The sequence below is a fragment of the Gobius niger genome, assembly GCF_951799975.1.
Source record: "Gobius niger genome assembly, chromosome: 1".
In the NCBI taxonomy this organism is placed as follows: Eukaryota; Metazoa; Chordata; class Actinopteri; order Gobiiformes; family Gobiidae; genus Gobius; species Gobius niger.
In genome coordinates, this window is record NC_136852.1 from 33,645,795 (window position 1) to 33,665,440 (window position 19,646).

Here is a 19,646-nt window from a genome sequence, read left to right on the forward strand (position 1 = left end):
ACCGTCCGTGTAGATTATTAAAAACCCGCCGCTGATTTTTGTACATTTTGAAGCTTTATAATTGTGCATTTCTTATCGGAATTACCGTCTGTGTGCACCAGGTGAGAAGTAATATTTAAGTGCATTCATGGTTGATGAAAGATTGCTTGTAAGTAAAGGTAAAGGGTTAGCAACTGAAAAACCATGTTAGCTTAGTTAGCATCATACAATGAACCAAGTCATCAAAATGATACTTTGTTCAAAGGGAATGACTTTCGGGATATGAAGGGGCTGTAAAGTTACTGTAAAGTTATATTGTGCGTTAAACTCTCGCGTATAAAACGGTTTAAATCTAGGGTGGCCAACACTTATCAAAATAAAACAAGGCACATGTTAATGGTGAATGATTATTGCAGTAATTATTCAAATACACAATATTTTAAAGGTCTAATATACATGATCCCATTTCTAAAGAAAAGTGGCTCCCCAGGGGCCCTGCTCCTGTGGCTGCAGTGGGCTGTACAGGCTCCTCACTGACAAACTTGAATTTAATGATTATATAAAGGAACAAAAACTGCCTATTCCAACCTCCAAACTGAGGAAAAATGTGTTCTTATTAGTTAATAATGAACACTGTGTTTTCTGTCCAAATTAGATCAGTCATGTTTAACGTTATGAACCAGTGCATTATGTTGCTGATAGATCAATCACTTTAAGTCAACTTGAGCCTACAGAATATAGTAACTGTATTTATTTTTCCTATGTTATGTCATCTGATCCATTTTAGTTTGAATATAATTTATTTTCTGTTTTGTGTTGTAATGTTAGTCCATGGGCAATGTGTGCTAGTTTGACCTGCAATGGCAGATCTCTAATGTTAAATTTGTAAAGGTCAATCTCAAATCCATGTTCCTGCAGTGTCTCACCTCGTTCCCTTTCCCCTGTGTGCAGCTGTTGGTCAGGATGTCGGGAGGTCCCTCGGTCCACGTGAGCATCGAGTCGTCCTGCGAGAAACAGGTGCAGGAGGTGGCCCTGGACGGGACGGAGACCTATGTCCCCCCTCTATCCATGTCCCAGAACCTGTCCCGACTGGCCCAGCGCATTGACTTCACGCAGGGCTCCGGCTCAGAGGACGAGGTAGATGGGGAGCCCAGGGAGCGCGAGTGGACCAAGCCCGAGCCAGACGAGGAGGAAGGTATTTGTCTGTCAGCGTTGTATAATAAAGTACAAAGAAAACACCAATGATTTTGTTTGGAAACTTCCTCCTTCCGTATCCGTCTGACTCGCGCCTGTGTGTGCCTGCTGTCAGTTTGAAGGCTCCTCTGTTTGTTCCAGGTACGGTGAAGTTCCAGCCGTCTCTGTGGCCGTGGGACTCGGTGAGGAACAACCTGCGCGGAGCTCTGACCGAGATGTGTGTGCTTTATGACGTTCTGAGTGTGCTCAAAGAGAAGAAATACATGGCCCTGGACCCAGTGTCCCAAGACCCCAGCGCCTCCAAGGTCTGACTACAGGCACACACGCTACAGCACACACGCTATACTACAAATGCTACAGCACACACGCTACAGCACACGTGCCATAGCACACACGCTATAGCACACACGCTACAGCACACGTGCCATAGCACACATGCTACAGCACACACGCTACACTACAAATGCTACAGCACACACGCTACACTACAAATGCTACAGCACACACGCTACACTACAAATGCTACAGCACACACGCTACACTACAAATGCTACAGCACACACGCTACACTACAAATGCTACAGCACACACGCTACACTACAAATGCTACAGCACACACGCTACAGCACACGTGCCATAGCACACACGCTACAGCACACGCGCTACAGTACACACGCTACAGCACACACGCTTTAGCACACACGCTACAGTACATGAACACGACATTCAGCTTTGGCATTAAACTCGTACTTAGGGACAGTCACGTCGGAAATAGATGTGCCACAATGTTACATTTTACTGACTGATTATTAAATACTATCTCTCTGTTTATTGTAAAGCCAGAAGGCGATGCTCTTCATTCCAGTTGTAAAACACACACAGGCTCAGTGGTTAAGGCAGTGGTTCAGACTCCCATCACTCCCATCTCTTACTCCAATACGAGCGATCGCAATGTCGTCCCGTCCGGGAGCTGTGGTCGGCAATTTAATATTTTGGACCAGTGTTTCCCAACCAGGGGTACGGGGACTTGGGGACTTGGGGACTTGGGGACTTGGGGACTTGGGGACTTGGGGACTTGGGGACTTGGGGACTTGGGGACTTGAGCGCTTAGCAGGGGGTACTTGGAATGACCTCAGATTCATAAAAGAAGGTGAAACTGAAAATATCATAAGTTGATTTTAATATTGTTTTTCTGTAAAATGTTTGAATTTGAGAATATTTCAATTATTTTCAGCACTACTTAATACCGAATAATCATAGTTTAGTCGATCACTTTGTAAATATTTTGTCAGGATCCTTGAGTTAGGGGGTACTTGGAGTGTAAATGAACAACTCAAAGGGTACATGATACAAACCACTGTTTTAGACAGATAATAATAAATATTACATATAATAAAATATAATAGGTAATTCTATAAAACCAAGTTAGAGGCCTGGATGCATCAGCTGTTGCCGAACATTCACCAAAACATCCGTCCAAAATCGCGAACGTAAACAACAGCGATCGCTCGTAGGTCTAATCACAGTAATTTTGGCTAAATCATCAAATGACATGATTCACTGTGGTGAGAAACAACAGGACACAAATGAATATACACCTATCCAATAGAGAGGTTAATCCATTTTCTAAAAAACTACTACATACATGTAACTTCTTTTGCATAGTGACTCACTTCAGACTGCATTGAAATGAAGTCTTTTTTTCCTACGACCGTCTTGTGAAGAGGTGTGTGTTGTGCAGAGCCCGCAGGTGTTCCAGCTCATCAGTAAGAAGCGCTCCTTGGGCACAGCGGCCCAGCTCCTCCTGAGAGGTGCAGAGAAGCTCAGTAAGTCTGTGGCAGAGAACCTGGAGAACCGGCGACAGAGGGACTTCAACTCGGAGCTGCTGCGGCTGCGCTCCCAGTGGAAGCTCCGCAAAGTGGGGGACAAGATCCTGGGAGACCTGAGCTACCGCAGCGCTGGTCAGTGGGCCGCTGTGAAAGGCCTTATTGAGTAGCCGCACTGTTCTGGATGGTTCCGGGCTTAATCCAGTCTGTTCCTTTGCAGGCTCCCTTTTCCCTCACCACGGCACGTTCGAGGTCATAAAGAACACAGACATCGACCTGGATAAGAAGGTCCCGGAGGACTACTGCCCTCTGAACGTGCAGATCCCCAGTGACCTGGAGGGATCCGCCTACATTAAGGTCAGGACGCCTCACTCACTCTGATCGTCCAGCGCTTTTCATCTGCGTCCAGGAGTTTCACAATCATATCTGTCCACAGGTGTCCATCCAGAAACAAGCTCCTGACATCGGCGACCTGGGGACCATCAGCCTGTTCAGGAGGCAACCCAAGACTAAAGCAGGTACAAAATTCTGCCTATTTGGTCGTAAATCCATGGTAAATTGGTCTTAAAAATGAACATGTGTGATTAAATAATTGGGTCAAATAAATGCAAACAAATGCACAGAATCGACACCTCCTTTTTTTCATGCTCACATACTGGCTGCTGCACGCGGCACGCCATGAACAGCGCATAAACATCAACGATAGTTGAGCAGGGCAGGCAGACGCGCTCCTCCAGAGTTGTATCCGCCCAAAAAAACGATTGAAATCAGCAAAGTGGGACCTTAAGGTGTCCAAAAGATGACCAAGTTGTCGCTGATGGACATCTGTCATGCAAAATCCGGTCGTTAGAAAGTTGCAGCAAAAGTTGCTGATACGTCGAATATGAAAAAACATCTTGGAGATAATCCTCGATGTAAATGTCCAAGTTAAGGTAATGAACTGCATAATTCCCATTAAAGTTTGTCCAAATGTTCGGAAATAGGCCCAGGAAACATATACACAGAGAGGAAAAGCACAAACACACATGCAAGAGAGTCCCAATACTGCAATTTAGAAACATGTTTCCTTTATCTGTTTATCAAAACATCTGACAAATAATTAAGCTCCAAAAACGCAGCAATTGAAACGCTGACATAACAATTATCATATGGGACCGATCTCAGCAGCAACTGATAAATACCCCTTGTGGATTCATAAATATCAAAACAACCATCAAATATAAAAGCATTAATTAAGTGCTACTGGGACCATAACTAGGTACTGCATGAGGGAGAAAGCAATACTATGTTAAGTGTTATAAAAATGCAACCTCTGTAACATTCATACTTACTGTAGTTATTTATGTTTGTAGGCATTTTGTGACATTTTGAGCATCTATAAGGGAGTGATAGCAACAGTGGAGCGTGGGGACCTGTCTCATGTTCCGTGGATCGTGGACTGTCATTGCGGAGTGTCTCTTTGCTCGCATCGCTCCACTACTCGCATTACAAACAGACTTTCACCAAGTTAATCAAGCATGTCCTGCATGTGTGGCGTAGTAGTTGCTCCCCTGGGCGTCCCCACAGACTGTTGACTATCCTCATACTGTGCTCCCTGCAGGTGCCCAGCCGTGGCACGTGAAGCTGGAGGCGGCTCAGAACGTGCTGCTGTGTAAGGAGATCTTCGCGCAGCTGTCCAGGGAGGCCGTGCAGATCAAGTCCCAGATCCCTCATATCGTGGTGAAAAACCAGATCATCTCTCAGCCGTTTCCAGGTCCAGGCTTAGACACACTGCACTTACGCTGTTCCTGACATGATGACTGCTTATTATACAGTCAGCCTTTTAATTCATTTCCAGACAGACTCGTCACAACTAACAAGTAGCTTTGTAAATCAATTAAAAGTCAGTAAATGAGATAATCATGCATCGTCCCCAGAAGGAAAGATTGGTCTTGAATTGGACTTTCAAATATATTGTGTAACTATTTCATCCATGTTCTTGTTTGATGAATGACAGCATTCTGCTCTAGTATCCAGTAATAATCCCCTTTTATTATTATTTCTTAGTTGAATATAAAACTAACTTAAATTGTGAGCGCTAGTGTTCCAAGGATAATAATAATAAATAATATGTGTTTTGCTTCAAAAACCCAAAATAATTCACAGCCTGTTTGGCAACACGACGGGGTCAGAGTGTCAGAGTCAGAGTATTCACCTTATTCCGCCCCGCCCACTTTTGCATCTTTTTGCGTTGTCTCGGCACCTCGTTGTCCAGACACTTCCGGTCGAGCGCGAAGCCCGTTCATTCGTTTAACGGAGAACGAGGGAAAATATTCTCTGCTCAAATCTGATGTTTAGTCGATTGATTTGTGTAAAATGTCCAATGTTCATTTGCACCGACATGTTGACACTGCACCGTTTCTCTGTGCGGCCTGAAAACGGCTTTGTTTTCGTGTAGTGACTGATTTTATGTGGACTTCTCCAGTCCCATGTTAACAGATAGGAGAAAAGGGGCGGGCACAATTCATGGCGGCGCCCACGCGAACGGCCAGAATACGGTGAATAAGCTTTTGAGCACAACTGTACATGTTCTGAAATGTGTGTGACTTTTGGATTCGTTTAGCAGCTCTTCTTTTTAGATTAAAGTATATCTGAAAAGGGGCGAGGATGTTTTCGTCCGGTCAAATTTTACATTTTAGCCCAAACTAATTATCAAGGTGCGTCCCGAGATGATGCTCCTAGACGGGTTTAAAATCCGCACTATGAACTGAATGGTGAATCAGAAATAGAACTGATAGATCCAGTCAAAATGTCCTTGCCCTCGGAGCCTAGGCGTCCTGTGTCCAAGCTCACCCTGATGTCCCCGGCAGGTCTGCAGCTGTCCATCTCCCTGTGCCACTCGTCGGGAGAGAAGAAGAACCAGCGAGCCCCTCCAGAGAGGCCCAAGTCCGACGACCACCTGTACGTGCTGGAACACAACCTGCACCAGATGATCCGGGAGGTCAGCACAGTGCGGCTCTGTATTCCTTTACATCTTTGTCATGAAAACTGTTCCAGTAAGACCAGATTCTCTGGGTTACTGCTGTCAAGAAGGACTACGCAGCACGCAATTCCTTTTATATTTTAGCTACAAAAAGAATCGATAGCTGCAGCATTAGTACTGTGATGTGAAACAATTTGATGATGCTGAAATTTGTCTAACCTGAACCTGCCATGTTTTGAAAGGCACATGTTTCTTATTATTACTGCCACTTTGGGACCTTAGTTTATATGTGCTGAGAGAGAAAACATTGAACTTTGTGCCTGTTTTTGATTGATGAGGGTTGGCCAGTATTAATTGCGGATGTATTAGCCATAATCCAATTAACAAGTACCGTAGTTCCCACCATAGAAGACCTACATATTGATTATTTATTTGACTTTTGAAGTACAGAAACCTTTAAATGAAGATTTATTTTTTGTGAAATGGAATCCTTCTTTTGAAGTGTGACTAACGGCTGTGCGTCTGTGTCGCTCAGTTCCATAAGCAGCAGCTGAGCTCGGTGCTGATGCCCCACCCGGCCACCGCTCCGTTTGGACACAAGCGGCTGAGACTGGCCGGTCCGCAGGCCTTCACCAAGAGCCAGATCTCGGCTCTACAGCAGGGAGAGGGGCTCCTGGAGAAGATCATCAAGCAGGCCAAGCACATTTTCCTCCGTAGCAGGTGACGAGTGCACATTGTAAACACGTCCTGGAGCATTAGCGTTCAAAATAAGAATAAAATCTAGAATGTGCTCAGGGTTTCCACCTGTGTTTAAAGCAGTACTAAGTAACTCTTCCCCTAGAGGCCATAAGCGCAACTGCAGGTGCCATTGTAAGTTACGATTTTTTAACTTATTAATTGTCTTGGAGAGTAAATACTACGCTGACAGAAAAGGCGAAGGGACAGAGGGTTACTGTGCATTCAATTATACAATGGAAATATTTTTTTTCACACAAACCTGGCTGTAAATACTGTTTAAAGTGACGTTAGCCCGCAGTTAGCTTTGCCTGTTAGCATGTTAGCTTCTTCTTCGTGATTCCATTAGTGTGTATTGCTTGCTCCGGACCGGTGGCAGTCAAGTTGCAAACATGGTTTTCTGGTCAGAGACACCAGGGGGAGATGAAAGACCCTCCAATCATCCCATAAACACTTGTATTACCCCCACAGGGACTACGGAAAGGATTTATTAAGGTAAACATGTTACTTAGTACTGCTTTAAAGGGGCCAGATGCAAGTTTGTGATTTTTTTGCTCACTACTGCCACCTCTGGTCTTTTGCGTAACTGCATCTTCTATATTAAGCTCGTGCATGACGGCACTTCAGATCCAAGATAACACCTTTCTGAGTGACAGTGCAGGATTATAGAGGCAGTTGTGGTGAACAGGTCTGAGCTCATTCTACACATTAGGACATGGCCGGAGCATGTAGAGGGAGGAAAATACACCAATTTGATTTCAACTGGCATTTAATCTAAATGTCTTTGGCAATAGTGACATACATCAACATCTTCCACTCCATAGCTTTGTCAAAAAAAGGCAGCTGTTCCAAAAAAGGTGTTCCAAAAGTCATTTAGTTGCAGGTTTTGCTGAAAGCTTCTGTAAATCTGTCAGTTTTGCTCCAATTTTTACTAAAATCTGTCATAATGTCTCTGTTTCCCTGGGGTGAATTTTAATTTTTTTTTTTTTTATTTGTTTGTTTATTTAACAACTCGTGGCTGATGTAATGTACATAGGCTAGTTTGCAGGCCCCGCCCCTGGTTAGGCTGTTCAAGAGGTTTATAAAAGAATGGAATGGAATGGAATGGAATGGAATGGAATGGAATGGAATGGAATGGAATGGAATGGAATGGAATGGAATAGAATAGAATAGAATAGAATAGAATAGAATAGAATAGAATAGAATAGAATAGAATAGAATAGAATAGAATAGAATAGAATAGAATAGAATAGAATAGAATAGAATAGATCATCAGACAATACAACAATAAAAAGAAAGAAGAGAAGACATATCTGGCCACTTCACATCCCAAGTTCATCCGTACAGTTCATCTCACACTTTTGTTTGTTCTTCAGCCAGAGCTTCAGCTACAGCGTTTGGGACTTTAGCTCCTGTGTCCCTGGGCAGTTTTGCACCACTTCACTGACACACAACTGACACATCACAGCGAGACCATTAAACTAGTACGAAGTAACTTGTTTACCTTAATAAATCCTTTTCATAGTCTCTCTGGGGGCAATCGTTCATCTCCCCCTGGTGCAACTTCGCTGCCACCGGGCAGTTGTCACCAATATACACACCAATGGAATCACGAAGAAGAAGCTAACGGGCAAAGCTAACTGTGGGCTAGCGCCACTTAAACAGTATTTACAGTCAAGTTTGAGTGAAAAAAAGATCTCCATTGTGTAAGTGGATGTACAATATTCCTCTGTCCCTTTGTCTTTTCTGTCAGCGTAGTATTTACTCTCACGGACAATTAATAAGTTAGAAAATAGCAACTAGCTACGACACCTGCAGTGGCGCTTATGGCCTGTAGGGGCAAGAGTTACTTAGCACTGCTTTAAGACACTTGAATGTGTTTTTTATAAAAGGGAAACTGATGAAGTTATCAAATGTCATCATTTGATATTTTGGAACGATAGTGCAGTGATGCCACTTCATTGGTTTTCAATGAAACACTTTGCTTGCATGTGCTTATACAATGCTGTTAAAGGCTTTAGGACTGATGATGTATGAGATCAAGTCAAAGCATGAGACGACACACAAGGCCTTCATTCATACATAAACAATTTTAATTTGTCTTGACAATCTAAAAGCCTTTTTATATTTTAGTGACAGCTCCGCATTTACGTGCTGGATGCACGTGGGAGCCAATCAGAGAGTTTGCGACAGCTGCTGCACAAGGTGGCTCCGCACCAAGTGCTGCAGAACGCAAGCGCCGTGATTGGTGGATCCTTTTGTAAAACAAGGAAACACACAACAAACTCCTTCAGTCTTCTTCCGAGTTATTTGCCATTAATATACAAACCCTTTCCAAAAAATTAGAGTATCATGGAAAAGTGTATTTATTTCCATAATTCCATTCAAAAAGTTAAATTTCCAAAGATTATAGATTCAGTATTTACTTGTTTATTTGTACATAATTTGGCCTTCCAGCTCACAAAACCCACGAAAACAGGATACAGACTCATTACATACAAAGTGACATATGTCAAGCCTTTATTTGGTATAATTTTGATGATTGTGGCTTACAGTCCATCTTTAAAATATTCTTATTTTACGAGATTTTTAATTTGTTTTGTTTTTTCAAGCTGAGCCATAATAATCAAAATTCTAACAAATAAAGGCTGTATGTAACTCACTTTGCATGTAATGAGTCTACAACTGACAGCTGGTGTTTTTGTAGATTTCTGGTAAATCGTTTATGTAGACAGAACAGCAGGGGCCCCAATATCGACCCTTGTGGTACACCCAAATTACCGTTTTGGATTGTTGATGCTACACCATGGTTGTCTTGGTGTAAGATATAATTTAAACCAATTTAAAGCTTGTTTGGAAAAGTTAAGTAGTTTCAGCTGGCTTATGCTATAGCTCGCTGCCTAACCGGCTGTTGAGGCTCCGCAAACGATCATAGTGAAAGGAGCAATGTGGAAAGGCAGTGTATTGTATTTTACTACTTAAAGGCCTCGCTGTGGTTTTTGGACAGGTATTGGACAAATTGGAACAGCCCTGCACAATATGAGACAGAATGCCAATTTACCTTAAGAGCTCTGAAGAAATAATCTTGAATCTCAATGGAACATATTGCATTATTTTTCTAAACCATTGGATTGCAGTATATTGTATTAAGATAAACGTTTTTCAGCAAAAAGACTCAACCTGGACCAAAACAGAACTAAATTGGAATTATTCTGACTAAACCGTTTAGGTTCACTCTTGTTTTTGGCCTTTATGTAGCCAGAATCATTCATATGACCGTTGTGTCACTAAATATAACGTATGGATATTCTGAGTGTGAGCGTGCCCTCTCTCTCCAGGACGGCGCGCACCATCGACAGTCTGGCCAGCCGGATCGAAGACCCCCAGATCCAAGCACACTGGTCCAACATCAACGACGTGTACGAGTCCAGCGTCAAGGTCCTCATCACCTCACAGGGCTACGAGCAGATCTGCAAGTACGCTACAGTCCGGCACAACACGTGCACCGGGACCTTAATATTCCTCTGAAACAGTTACGCTTGAATAAATGTAGAACATTCAAATCACAAAAGTCCATTTCTGTGAGTAAACAGTTTATTTATTTCTCATAGAAGTGGTTCAGCTTCACTATATCAGCACAGCGCTCGTCTGATCCAAATAAATACATATATTTACAGTACATATGCAGTATGTTTTGTTCATTCAAACATTGACCATATGACGAGCTAAATCATTCATCAAAGTAATATTGAGAACCACTGTTCTACAGCACAATCTCAGGCCACATTTTCAAAAGAAAACCATTCTTTTTCAGAACCAAAATGTTCAAATCAGTAACATATTAAAAAAGAACATGTTTCTGTACCTTTTAGCGGTACCAGCCCTACAGTCTCAGCTCAGACAGTTCCAACAAACCAGAAAACAATTGCAAACTGAAAGCAAGAGTTAACATTGATTTATTTATATTGGCATTACTAAAAAAAGAAAGGATTCACGGATCAGGGCAGACGGCATCCAACTCAGTTCTATAGATGATCGAAACTTTGTGTTCTAACTGTGGATCAACAGTTAAAACACAAAGTTGCTGCTTTGTTCGAATAAGGCCATGTGGTAATCACTGTCCTGGGCAGGTCCATCCAGCTGCAGCTGAACATCGGAGTGGAGCAGATCCGTGTGGTGCACCGGGACGGCCGCGTCATCACGCTATCCCACCAGGAGCAGGAGCTGCAGGACTTCCTCCTGTCCCAGGTAAATACACTGAGTGACACACAGGGCGGGCGACTCTGGGCTGACGTGTCTATGTGTCTGTGTGGCAGATGTCCCAGCACCAGGTGCATGCCGTGCAGCAGCTGGCCAAAGTCATGGGCTGGCATGTGCTGAGCTTCAGTAACCATGTGGGACTGGGGCCCATCGAGAGTGTGGGTAACGCTTCAGCCATCACTGTGGCCTCTCCCAACGGGGACTACGCCATCTCCGGTCAGGACCAGCTCTTCTTCTGTAGCACACCACCAGGCTCTTCTTCTGACAGGTTTGTGCTTCTCCCACAGTGCGCAACGGCCCGGAGAGTGGCTGTAAAGTGTTGGTCCAGTTCCCAAGGAACCAGAGCAAAGAGCTGCAGAAGAACGACGTGATCCTGGAATCTAAGTGGAGCCACCTGAGAGGGCCGTACAGGGAGGTGCAGTGGAGCCGCATGGAGGGCAGGAACTTTGTGTACAAGATGGAGCTGCTGATGGCCGCACTCACTCCTGCACCCTGAGTGAGCTCCTGCGCAAAAACTCTCTCTGCTGCCAACGCCGAGATCCACATTACGTTTAAAAAGGCATAACAAACAATCCAAAAATGTACAACTCTACATTTACATAAAAACAGTAGCCTGAGCTCCCACTTTCCTTCACATGTGCAGAGGTTTTTGTAAACACCCACCAAGTCAAGTTTCAATAAATATCTTATTCTGTCCACAATGTCTGTATCTGAGAGCCCAGTCCCGTGGCCCCTGGCTCGTCCCGTGGCCACGGGCTCGTCAGGCTGAGGCTGTGGTTTCAGAGCGGCTGCAGCTCCGTAACATCGGCTTCTGTAAAAACAATCATACAAAAGAGTGAGAGTAGAATTAAACAAACCTTTGGACTGCGGCCCCGCCCTGGCACTCAGTCATTGTTTTCTCTGTGTTCAGGCGTCGGCCTTTTTCACATGACAGGCAGGGGCTCAAACAGAATCGGGCCTAGCTCTACCTTCTTCAAATGTACAGTATCTTCCTTTAAACAATTGAATTGATGGATTAATCAATGGAGTTGTTTGGATATATCACTATAGCTGGGACTTTCTCAATAACCACGATGAAGTGATATTTTTGCAAACCATCAGAAAAATGCTACAATGTGCTGTGCTGTTCTTGGTAGCCTCATATTGGAATTCATTCTCTCACTGCAATGTCTGGATTTGGGTCGATTTGACCTAAATAAATAAATGTTTTTTGTTTTTTACCAAAAAAGGAACAGAGTCTTGATATTGTGTGAAGTAAAGACTTTTCCCCTGGATTTACTGAGTTAGTGTTCCGGAATTTAGTGCTGATCAGACTCAGCAGCAGGGCTGAAATAACTCACTCAGAGAGAGGCACTGATTTCCTTTTCCACCATTGTTCTACCAGCGATTTGCTCCACAAACCTGCTAATCCATGGTTGGAAAATGGCAGCACTTTTTGATTCTATTCTGTGAAAATAACTTTGTACTTTTTGTGGATGAGCCAAAAAAAAGTTTTTACCTGCGCACTTTTCAATGAGCATAAAGTTCCCTTTTCTTTTTTTTTCTTTTTATCTTTTAACATGTGATCACATAAATATGTATTGTAGAAATATCGCAAAAATGAATACTGATAAGTAATGTGCCATATATTTCAAGTCCTGGTGTTGGCACATACCTGGCATGCGTCTCCGGTGTCTGCAGGCCCACAGTCGGCGGTACAGTTTGTTCATCAGCCACATGAAGAGCATGAGCAGAGCCGCCACACAGCCCAGAGCCAGGGCGGACACCGACAGGTACTGCAGGTCCTCGTACAGCACCTCTGACAGGACAAAACACAAAACATCAGCCAAAACTACATACACTGCCCGGATTTCACAACAGTCCGCCTTAAATGCTTAGGATGCATAATGAACAGAAAAGGCGATAAAAACAGTGCACACAATGATTCCTCTGATCTGATCTTCTGCTCTGTTTAAAAAGTCAGGAATCCTGGCTAAAGTGTTGTCTTCAGAGTCAGGGGCCTGTGTCTCCTCTCTGCTCAGTGCGGGGAGCAGCTACAGACGGAGGAAGGGGCGGAGCCGACACATGCAGCAGAGGGACTAGGAAACAATAACATAGGATTTTGACAGTATATTAAGAAAAAAAATCCATAAATTGAATAAACAATAAAAGTAGTTAAGTAGCAACACTAAAAATCAATGTTGCTTTTTTTTTTTTTAGGAAAGTAATCATGATGTGGACCGTTCTGATTTTCATCACTGTATAAGGCTGATTTTAACAGCATATTCTTGCCTAAAATACACCAGATTTAATTCAATTTGATCTGATTCATTAAAAATGTCCTAGGACTAGCTCTACGTTTTTGAGAGTCTCTCAAACAAGAGCACACAGAAAGAAATTTTTTTCTGTAAAAAAAGGTTTTATAGCTTTATTTCTTAAAATAAGTTTTTAAGTCATATGAAACATTGTCTGTTACATGCAATCTCTACACAGGCTTTCATATGTTTATAAAGTGTAGTGCTCTGAGTCTTCTAGGCTACAGTTCCACCACCTCCCAAAGTCCACTTTAACCACTGCCTACCACATGTAACTCACGGGCTGTAATCATAAGTGTTACCAAGTTTTCATATAGAAAGATGACTCCCTTTGGGGGGGAAATGTTCTCTACGGTGGACCAGAGCGAAGTCACAAGTGAAAAAAACAAAGATTGTATTAAAATGACCTGAATTACTGACTGATGACCAAAGTAAGAAGGAAGCCCACTGTGTGACTTCAGACAGTTCCTCTGCTCCGTGTACTCCCTCCCTGCAGTCTCACCTGTGACCTTGAGGACGAAGCCTGCGTCCTTGCTGCTGCCCCCCGCCTCTGTCACCGTGACGACGTAGAAGCCGGCGTCCTGGAGCCGCAGGTTGGACAGGGCCATGGAGCCGTTGCTGAAGGGGCGCACTCTGCTGCTGTAGTCCTCTGTGATGTTGAAGCTCCCATCACGCCATGCCCCGATGGAGCGGCTGACCGCGGCCGACATGAAGCTCCAGTGGAACGTGGGGACTCCATCGCAGACCACCTCCACCGAGAAGCTGACGTCCTCCTGCACCGCGCGGATCAGCGAGCGCTCGGGGGACAGGATGGAGATGGCTCCCGCTTCAGAACAGACGGACAAAAGGTCCAGTTAATGTGTCCTCAGATAAACATGCTTCAGCAAAAACATTTCACATGTTGGAAAAACCTATGTCAAGACAATTATCCAATCAGAATGCGCCGCACACTCAGCGCTGCCACATCCGAAGACTAAAACCAGTTTGGAAATGGACACAAAGGGACTCAGTCACTTCCACAATCCCAGCACCGGTCGTTAAGTTATACTTTCCTCAAAGTCGCTGGGCGACCTGTAGGAGCAGTGAGCTGCCAGCATGGGCCGGCGCTCAGGGACCCATCTCCATGATGTGGAGCCAGGCTGGTGGTCAGAAACACCTGGCTGGAGGATTCACCTATTGCACACGTTTTACTCCTAACCTACGCAGACACGAGGAGAACATGCAAACTCCACACAGAAAGGCCACGTCCAGGTGGGAATCGAACCCGGGACCTTCAAGCTGTGAGGCACGATTGCTAACCGCTGTGCCACCGTGCTGGTTTCAGGTCCGAAATGCAGCCTCCAGGAAGCTCTATGAACCTCAGACGTACTTAGCTTTTAAATGAGGAAAGGCATGTTCACATATGGTGAAACAGAGCAAACTCATTTAGGCCGATATTAGATTTGCATTATGGAAGATTTCTAAAGCTGAAGCTCCGCCCTCAGCCCAGAGGACACAGATGATATTTGTGTATTGTGGCCATATGCACCAGACCGGGGCTGGTCACAGAGGACTTTTAGAAACTGTGTAACAATGTTAAACTTCTTGATTCTTTATTCACTCTGAACAAACATCCGCTCCTACTGTAGCCACTGCTGCCTTGGAGCAACCTGCAGAAACATGATTCCGACCACCACATTATCTCCCTATGGCTCACAATATGGGAACAAGGGTGACATTCCATCACTGTCTTATATTGTGAATGTGATATTTCATCATTAGGTCAAGACAAGACTAAACAATATTAAACCTGGACCTGGCTAAAATAGAAAAAACACTGGACTTCTGCACATTTGTAAGATCCTATTTTTGTTATAGGCTGACCAGACTGTGCATCCCTATATCCAAGTGAATTCTTGAAATAGTTCCCACTCAGTTTATAAAAGGTTTATAAACGTCTCCTGAACCAAAAGCATGACTAAAAGACTAAAGTGAGACGAGACTAAACCGGGACTACAAGTATAACATGAACATTTCCCCCGCCGTCACAGCGTCTGTTTACTCACTGCGAGTCAAACCTGCCAAACGAGCCCTGAGCCGTGGAAAACATTAACCCCCCGCTTTAAAGGTTTTAGAGCTCGTTAAAGGAGAGGCTCGGCTCGTCAAAATGGGGAAAAAAATCGCCACCACTCGATACAAACTGATGCGAGCGCGTTCAGGGCGAGCGCGGGTCACCTTTACGCACGAGTAACCTGTGCGTGTCTGAAACACAGTCGTCTATTGCGCACAACACTGATGCATAATACTTGTAACTGATCGCGTTTCCTCTCCGGAGCTCGGTCACTGCTTACCTACGTGACACACGGAGAGAGCCAATCCGACAAAAAGCTCCCAAAGCCGCCACATCGAGACGCACCGCCGCTCGCTGTCCTCCCGCCTCAACTACGAGTCCTCACATTTTGGTCCGTGCCTGATTCGTGGGAGCTCTGTGGGGTTTCCCTCGCCTCCTGTGAAGGCCCGTTTGCTCAAAAGGAACGAGTCGAGCCGGATATTACAGCGTTTTACCTGCGGCCACACCGTAGATCCACGGGGCACACCCACCGGGCACTGCGCACAGCCGCGGAACGTGTCCGACAGGAAGTGCGCAGTGTTGTGTACGCCTCAGCAGCAGCAGAGTCTGGACCTGGTCAGAGCCAGTCACACACCGGGCAACTGAAGTTGGTGAGCTGCACACAGACCCGGGGTTTCCCCATACTCCTCCAGTCCTCTTGGATCTGTAATCATAAAGCAATATCCTGGAATGTTGCTAGAAGACGCTGAAAACACGGCTAATCTGTGTCGTGCGTAAAGATCCTGTCGTCGCTCCTTTTAGCTCCGTTCATTTCCTCATGTAAGTAACTACTACAGCCCAGGAGACTGATCTGCGTCAGAACTGTGGTAAAGGTAACTCTGTGTTCATGTAGACAAAGAGCTGCTCTGGTTCTCCTGCTAATGTTTGCACTAAGTTTACGCACAGCAGCAGCAGCAGCAGCAACAACAACAACAACAACAACCTTATGAACACGCTTTTGCCACGTGAGGGGGGGAAAGGTGGTATGTCCTTACACTACAAGGATTTTGATTGTAACTTGCCCCTTAACTGGATCTCCCACCTTTTGAAAAAACACACATGTTGTTCCCCCACTTTTTTCTTTAAATTCATGGATTATTACACAAGACCTTAATGACATACGAACTGCCAATAACGTAATGGCCGAACTGGCATGTTCCATGTAGAAGGAGCAGTAAACAAAAGCCCCGTACAGCAAATGGAACAGCGAGTAATGATCATTTTAGCGTAAGCAGTAAGACTCAACACTTCTATGTGTGATCAAGGTACAGATGTGGGAGGGCAGGAGTTCCAGTATGGCCTATAAAATAATAAATAAATAAAAGTCAGTGCCGCTCACAATAATGGTCAAGGCTCTACAGCAGGGGTCACCAACGTGGTGCCCGCGGGCACCCAGGGGCCCTTTGGGACATGTCCAGTAGCCCTTGGGACTTTTTTTCTTGAATCTAATTCTTAAAATTACAGTTATTTCGGTTCTTGTGACTCAGTATGAGTTTAAAATTAAGCTATTTTAATATAATGTGGGGTCAATATCCTATAAGTGAACAGTGTACGTTTAAGTCTTTAGGATTTGTTTTTACTGGTCGCCCTCAAACAACTTAATGCTCTTAAAGTAGCCCTCAGCTGAAATAAGGTTGGTGACCCCTGGCCTACAGTTAGTAATGAGCCTCAGACAGGAATGCTAAACCCAGTTGATCTTATGAAGACATTGGGTAGAGGCATTCATATATAACAGTGTAATAACACTGTTATATATGCTCTGATGTCACAGATGTTCCTGTACCTGGTTATGGCGGAAAACGGCAGCATCTTTTTTCACAACCTTTGAAGGGAGATACGTGGTTACCAACTCTCAGCAGCTGAGCCTATGAGCATGTTTGTATTGGGCTAATATTATATCATATGTGAGCAGGCCCGGATCTACAGAGGGTGCATTGTGACCTCATTTTATAATGCTCCCTCCTCAGTTTTGGTCTCTCAGTGTATTTGAATAGAAAGATCTATTTGCACTCCTTTCAAACTCTGAACCCCCCCCAGTCAGTGTGTTCTGGAGCAGGGGAAACATGAGTCTGTGTCCAGAAATAACACTCTGACCTCAGGAGCAGATCCCACTCTTCAGCTCCGTCTGAGAGAAGCCACTGAAGCGCTCTTGTTTTGCAGGGCCGCAGACATGTCGTCCCCAGAGATCGCCTCTCTGTCCTGGGGCCACATGAAGGTGAAGGGCTGCTCCAGCTCCTACAAGGACTGTAAGGTGTGGCCTGGAGGAAGCCGCACCTGGGACTGGAGGGAGACGGGTACTAACGTGAGTACCCCACCTGCCATCTGATAAACCAGAGTCACTATTTTCAAAACATTTCCCTTTATTGTCAGTTGGAATCTAAATGAATGCTTTTTAATGACGATTCCTTTGAATGTCCTGTGGAAATTCTCACTTATTACACCATTTTCATTGTGCGTGGATTGAAAAATCATGTATTGGGCCTTTAAATATTCTAAATCAGGGCATTAATTTGAACAAAAAGATTAAAACCGAGGCTAAAACATACATTTTCAGTTCCCATGTGTTTGTTATTTAGGCTGTGCTCTTGAGAAATGAGTAAATCGCAGTCCGATGGAAGACCTTAGACATTTTGCGATTTATTGTAGCCTCTTATAATAAGTAGCCCATGTGTCTCTCTGGTGCAGCATCACCCCGGGGTGCAGCCGGCTGACCTGGACGAGCTGCTGACCAAGGGCATAGATCTGCTGGTGATCGGCCGGGGCATGTCCGAGGCGCTGCAGGTAACTGAGCCCCAACATCTGGGAAAGCAGTATTTGGGTTTTTAAAAACGATACAATGCTGCCCTCTTTTGGTAAATCCCACTTGTCCAGTAGAGAATTACACATGAACGGCCCTCATCTTGTAACTGCTACAGGAAAAGTGGGAAATCATTTTGAAATGCAAGTTTCGAGATGACAGAGACGACATTTTCATACTTTTAATCTGATCGCTGCTATGAGGCAAACACCATTTTAATGTAATAATATGTAACTACTTTATGTCAAAGAAAATGCTGAACGTGATATGTTTACGGAGCAAATGAGCTGAGAAATGATCACAGGCAAAATGTTGTTTAAATTGTCCAATACATGAGAATAAACCTTTATCACAATTTAAGAAAACTCACTACAATCATCGTTCTCTCATGTTGCCTGCTCTCGACACTTTTTTCTCTTTGGGCACTGAATTGGAGAAATATACTGAGGAAACAACATTTATTTCTCTTTGTGTTGAAATATAGTATAGTCAGACAGTAGGATTCGAGATGTTGAAATCTTGGACCTTTTACGTGTTTCGGCCGCCATCTGCAGGCCGTCCTCAGAAGTATCAGCTGTTGTTTCCTCCAAGGCGTGGACAGTCTGGTGATCCTGACACACAAAACTATAAAACTCAATATACGAAATTCCACGGAAATCATGCAATAAATCCAACATATGTGAAACCGGGAAAAGGACGAGGTGTGGGTTGTCGGGTCTGAAACCAACAAATTACAACAGCTTCTTTTCCAGCGCTTTAATCAGGCGACACTTCTGAAGACGGCCTGTAAAGGTCAAACATTTCAACATCTGTAATCCTCGTGTGTGACTAAATGAACCTTGAAAGTTCCACTAGTAACACAATAAACGTTAATCATTAAAAGACATCTTTTCTTCAGTTACACATGACCTTTTTGATTGCACTTTTTCTGAGATGTTGTAACAAGTGCATTTCTCCACAGTGGATTAATGGTCTGATCTTATCTGAAGTCATAATGGCTCTATTAGTGACAGTGTTAATGTTTGAATTTTAGTTTTAGTCTTCTAACGAAAATGTAGTTTAATTTTAATCTGGATTTAGTCAAATAATTCTTAGATTTAGTTGACTAAAACTTTGCATTTATAATATGTATTTATTATTTAGGTGTAAGGAAAATTACCATCACAATGCTTCCCTGTCATCTTGTGTCATACTGAAACTTAGGCTCAAAGCACTAGCACATACCACAAACCTGTCTTTGCAGGTGCCTGGCCCCACGCTGGACTTTGTGAAGGGCCGGGGCGTGGAGGTCACCGTGCTGCAGACAGAGAAGGCGGTGGACGAGTACAACAGGCTGGCAGCGCAGGGCCGGAAGGTGGCCGGGATCTTCCACTCTACCTGCTGACAGACCCTGAGCATAAAAGGACTTTTCAGGAATATTTGTCAAACCTGTGAGGATTTGTTTTTGTTGGTTTGTACTCACTTAAAACACAACTACAAAACCCAGCACAAGGGAAAAGTCCTGAGTCCA

General features: G+C 44.1%; 3 protein-coding genes across 3 annotated transcripts; 2 read left to right on the forward strand and 1 right to left on the reverse strand.

The window, feature by feature from the left end:
- Positions 1 to 3: 3 nt before the first annotated feature.
- On the forward strand, positions 4 to 12,153 carry med17 (mediator complex subunit 17). The gene is made up of 13 exons (XM_079559656.1): positions 4 to 101; positions 931 to 1,174; positions 1,315 to 1,478; positions 2,915 to 3,134; positions 3,220 to 3,356; positions 3,436 to 3,517; positions 4,600 to 4,752; positions 5,849 to 5,979; positions 6,497 to 6,681; positions 10,035 to 10,172; positions 10,827 to 10,944; positions 11,013 to 11,172; positions 11,244 to 12,153. The coding sequence occupies exons 2-13, from the start codon at positions 943 to 945 to the stop codon at positions 11,450 to 11,452; spliced, it is 1,929 nt and encodes a 642-aa protein (XP_079415782.1). The 5' UTR covers positions 4 to 101; positions 931 to 942; the 3' UTR covers positions 11,453 to 12,153.
- On the reverse strand, positions 11,653 to 15,982 carry vstm5 (V-set and transmembrane domain containing 5; the record flags this gene model as incomplete). The annotated part of the gene is made up of 5 exons (XM_079563198.1): positions 11,653 to 11,767; positions 12,611 to 12,754; positions 13,753 to 14,076; positions 15,795 to 15,912; positions 15,968 to 15,982. The coding sequence occupies 5 exons, from the start codon at positions 15,980 to 15,982 to the stop codon at positions 11,736 to 11,738; spliced, it is 633 nt and encodes a 210-aa protein (XP_079419324.1). The 3' UTR covers positions 11,653 to 11,735.
- On the forward strand, positions 15,925 to 19,520 carry aamdc (adipogenesis associated, Mth938 domain containing; the record flags this gene model as incomplete). Its single annotated transcript, XM_079554927.1, has 4 exons — positions 15,925 to 15,950; positions 17,500 to 17,641; positions 18,025 to 18,120; positions 19,380 to 19,520. The coding sequence occupies exons 2-4, from the start codon at positions 17,510 to 17,512 to the stop codon at positions 19,518 to 19,520; spliced, it is 369 nt and encodes a 122-aa protein (XP_079411053.1). The 5' UTR covers positions 15,925 to 15,950; positions 17,500 to 17,509.
- Positions 19,521 to 19,646: the final 126 nt, after the last annotated feature.

What these genes read in the sequence shown, in the direction of transcription:
- med17 (XM_079559656.1), top strand. Translation starts at nt 943, where the DNA reads ATGTCGGGAGGTCCCTCGGTCCACGTGAGCATCGAGTCGTCCTGCGAG. An exon ending in TGCACCAGATGATCCGGGAG is followed by an intron (nt 5,980 to 6,496) that starts GTCAGCACAGTG and finishes TGTGTCGCTCAG; the next exon opens with TTCCATAAGCAGCAGCTGAG. An exon ending in GGCTACGAGCAGATCTGCAA is followed by an intron (nt 10,173 to 10,826) that starts GTACGCTACAGT and finishes TGTCCTGGGCAG; the next exon opens with GTCCATCCAGCTGCAGCTGA.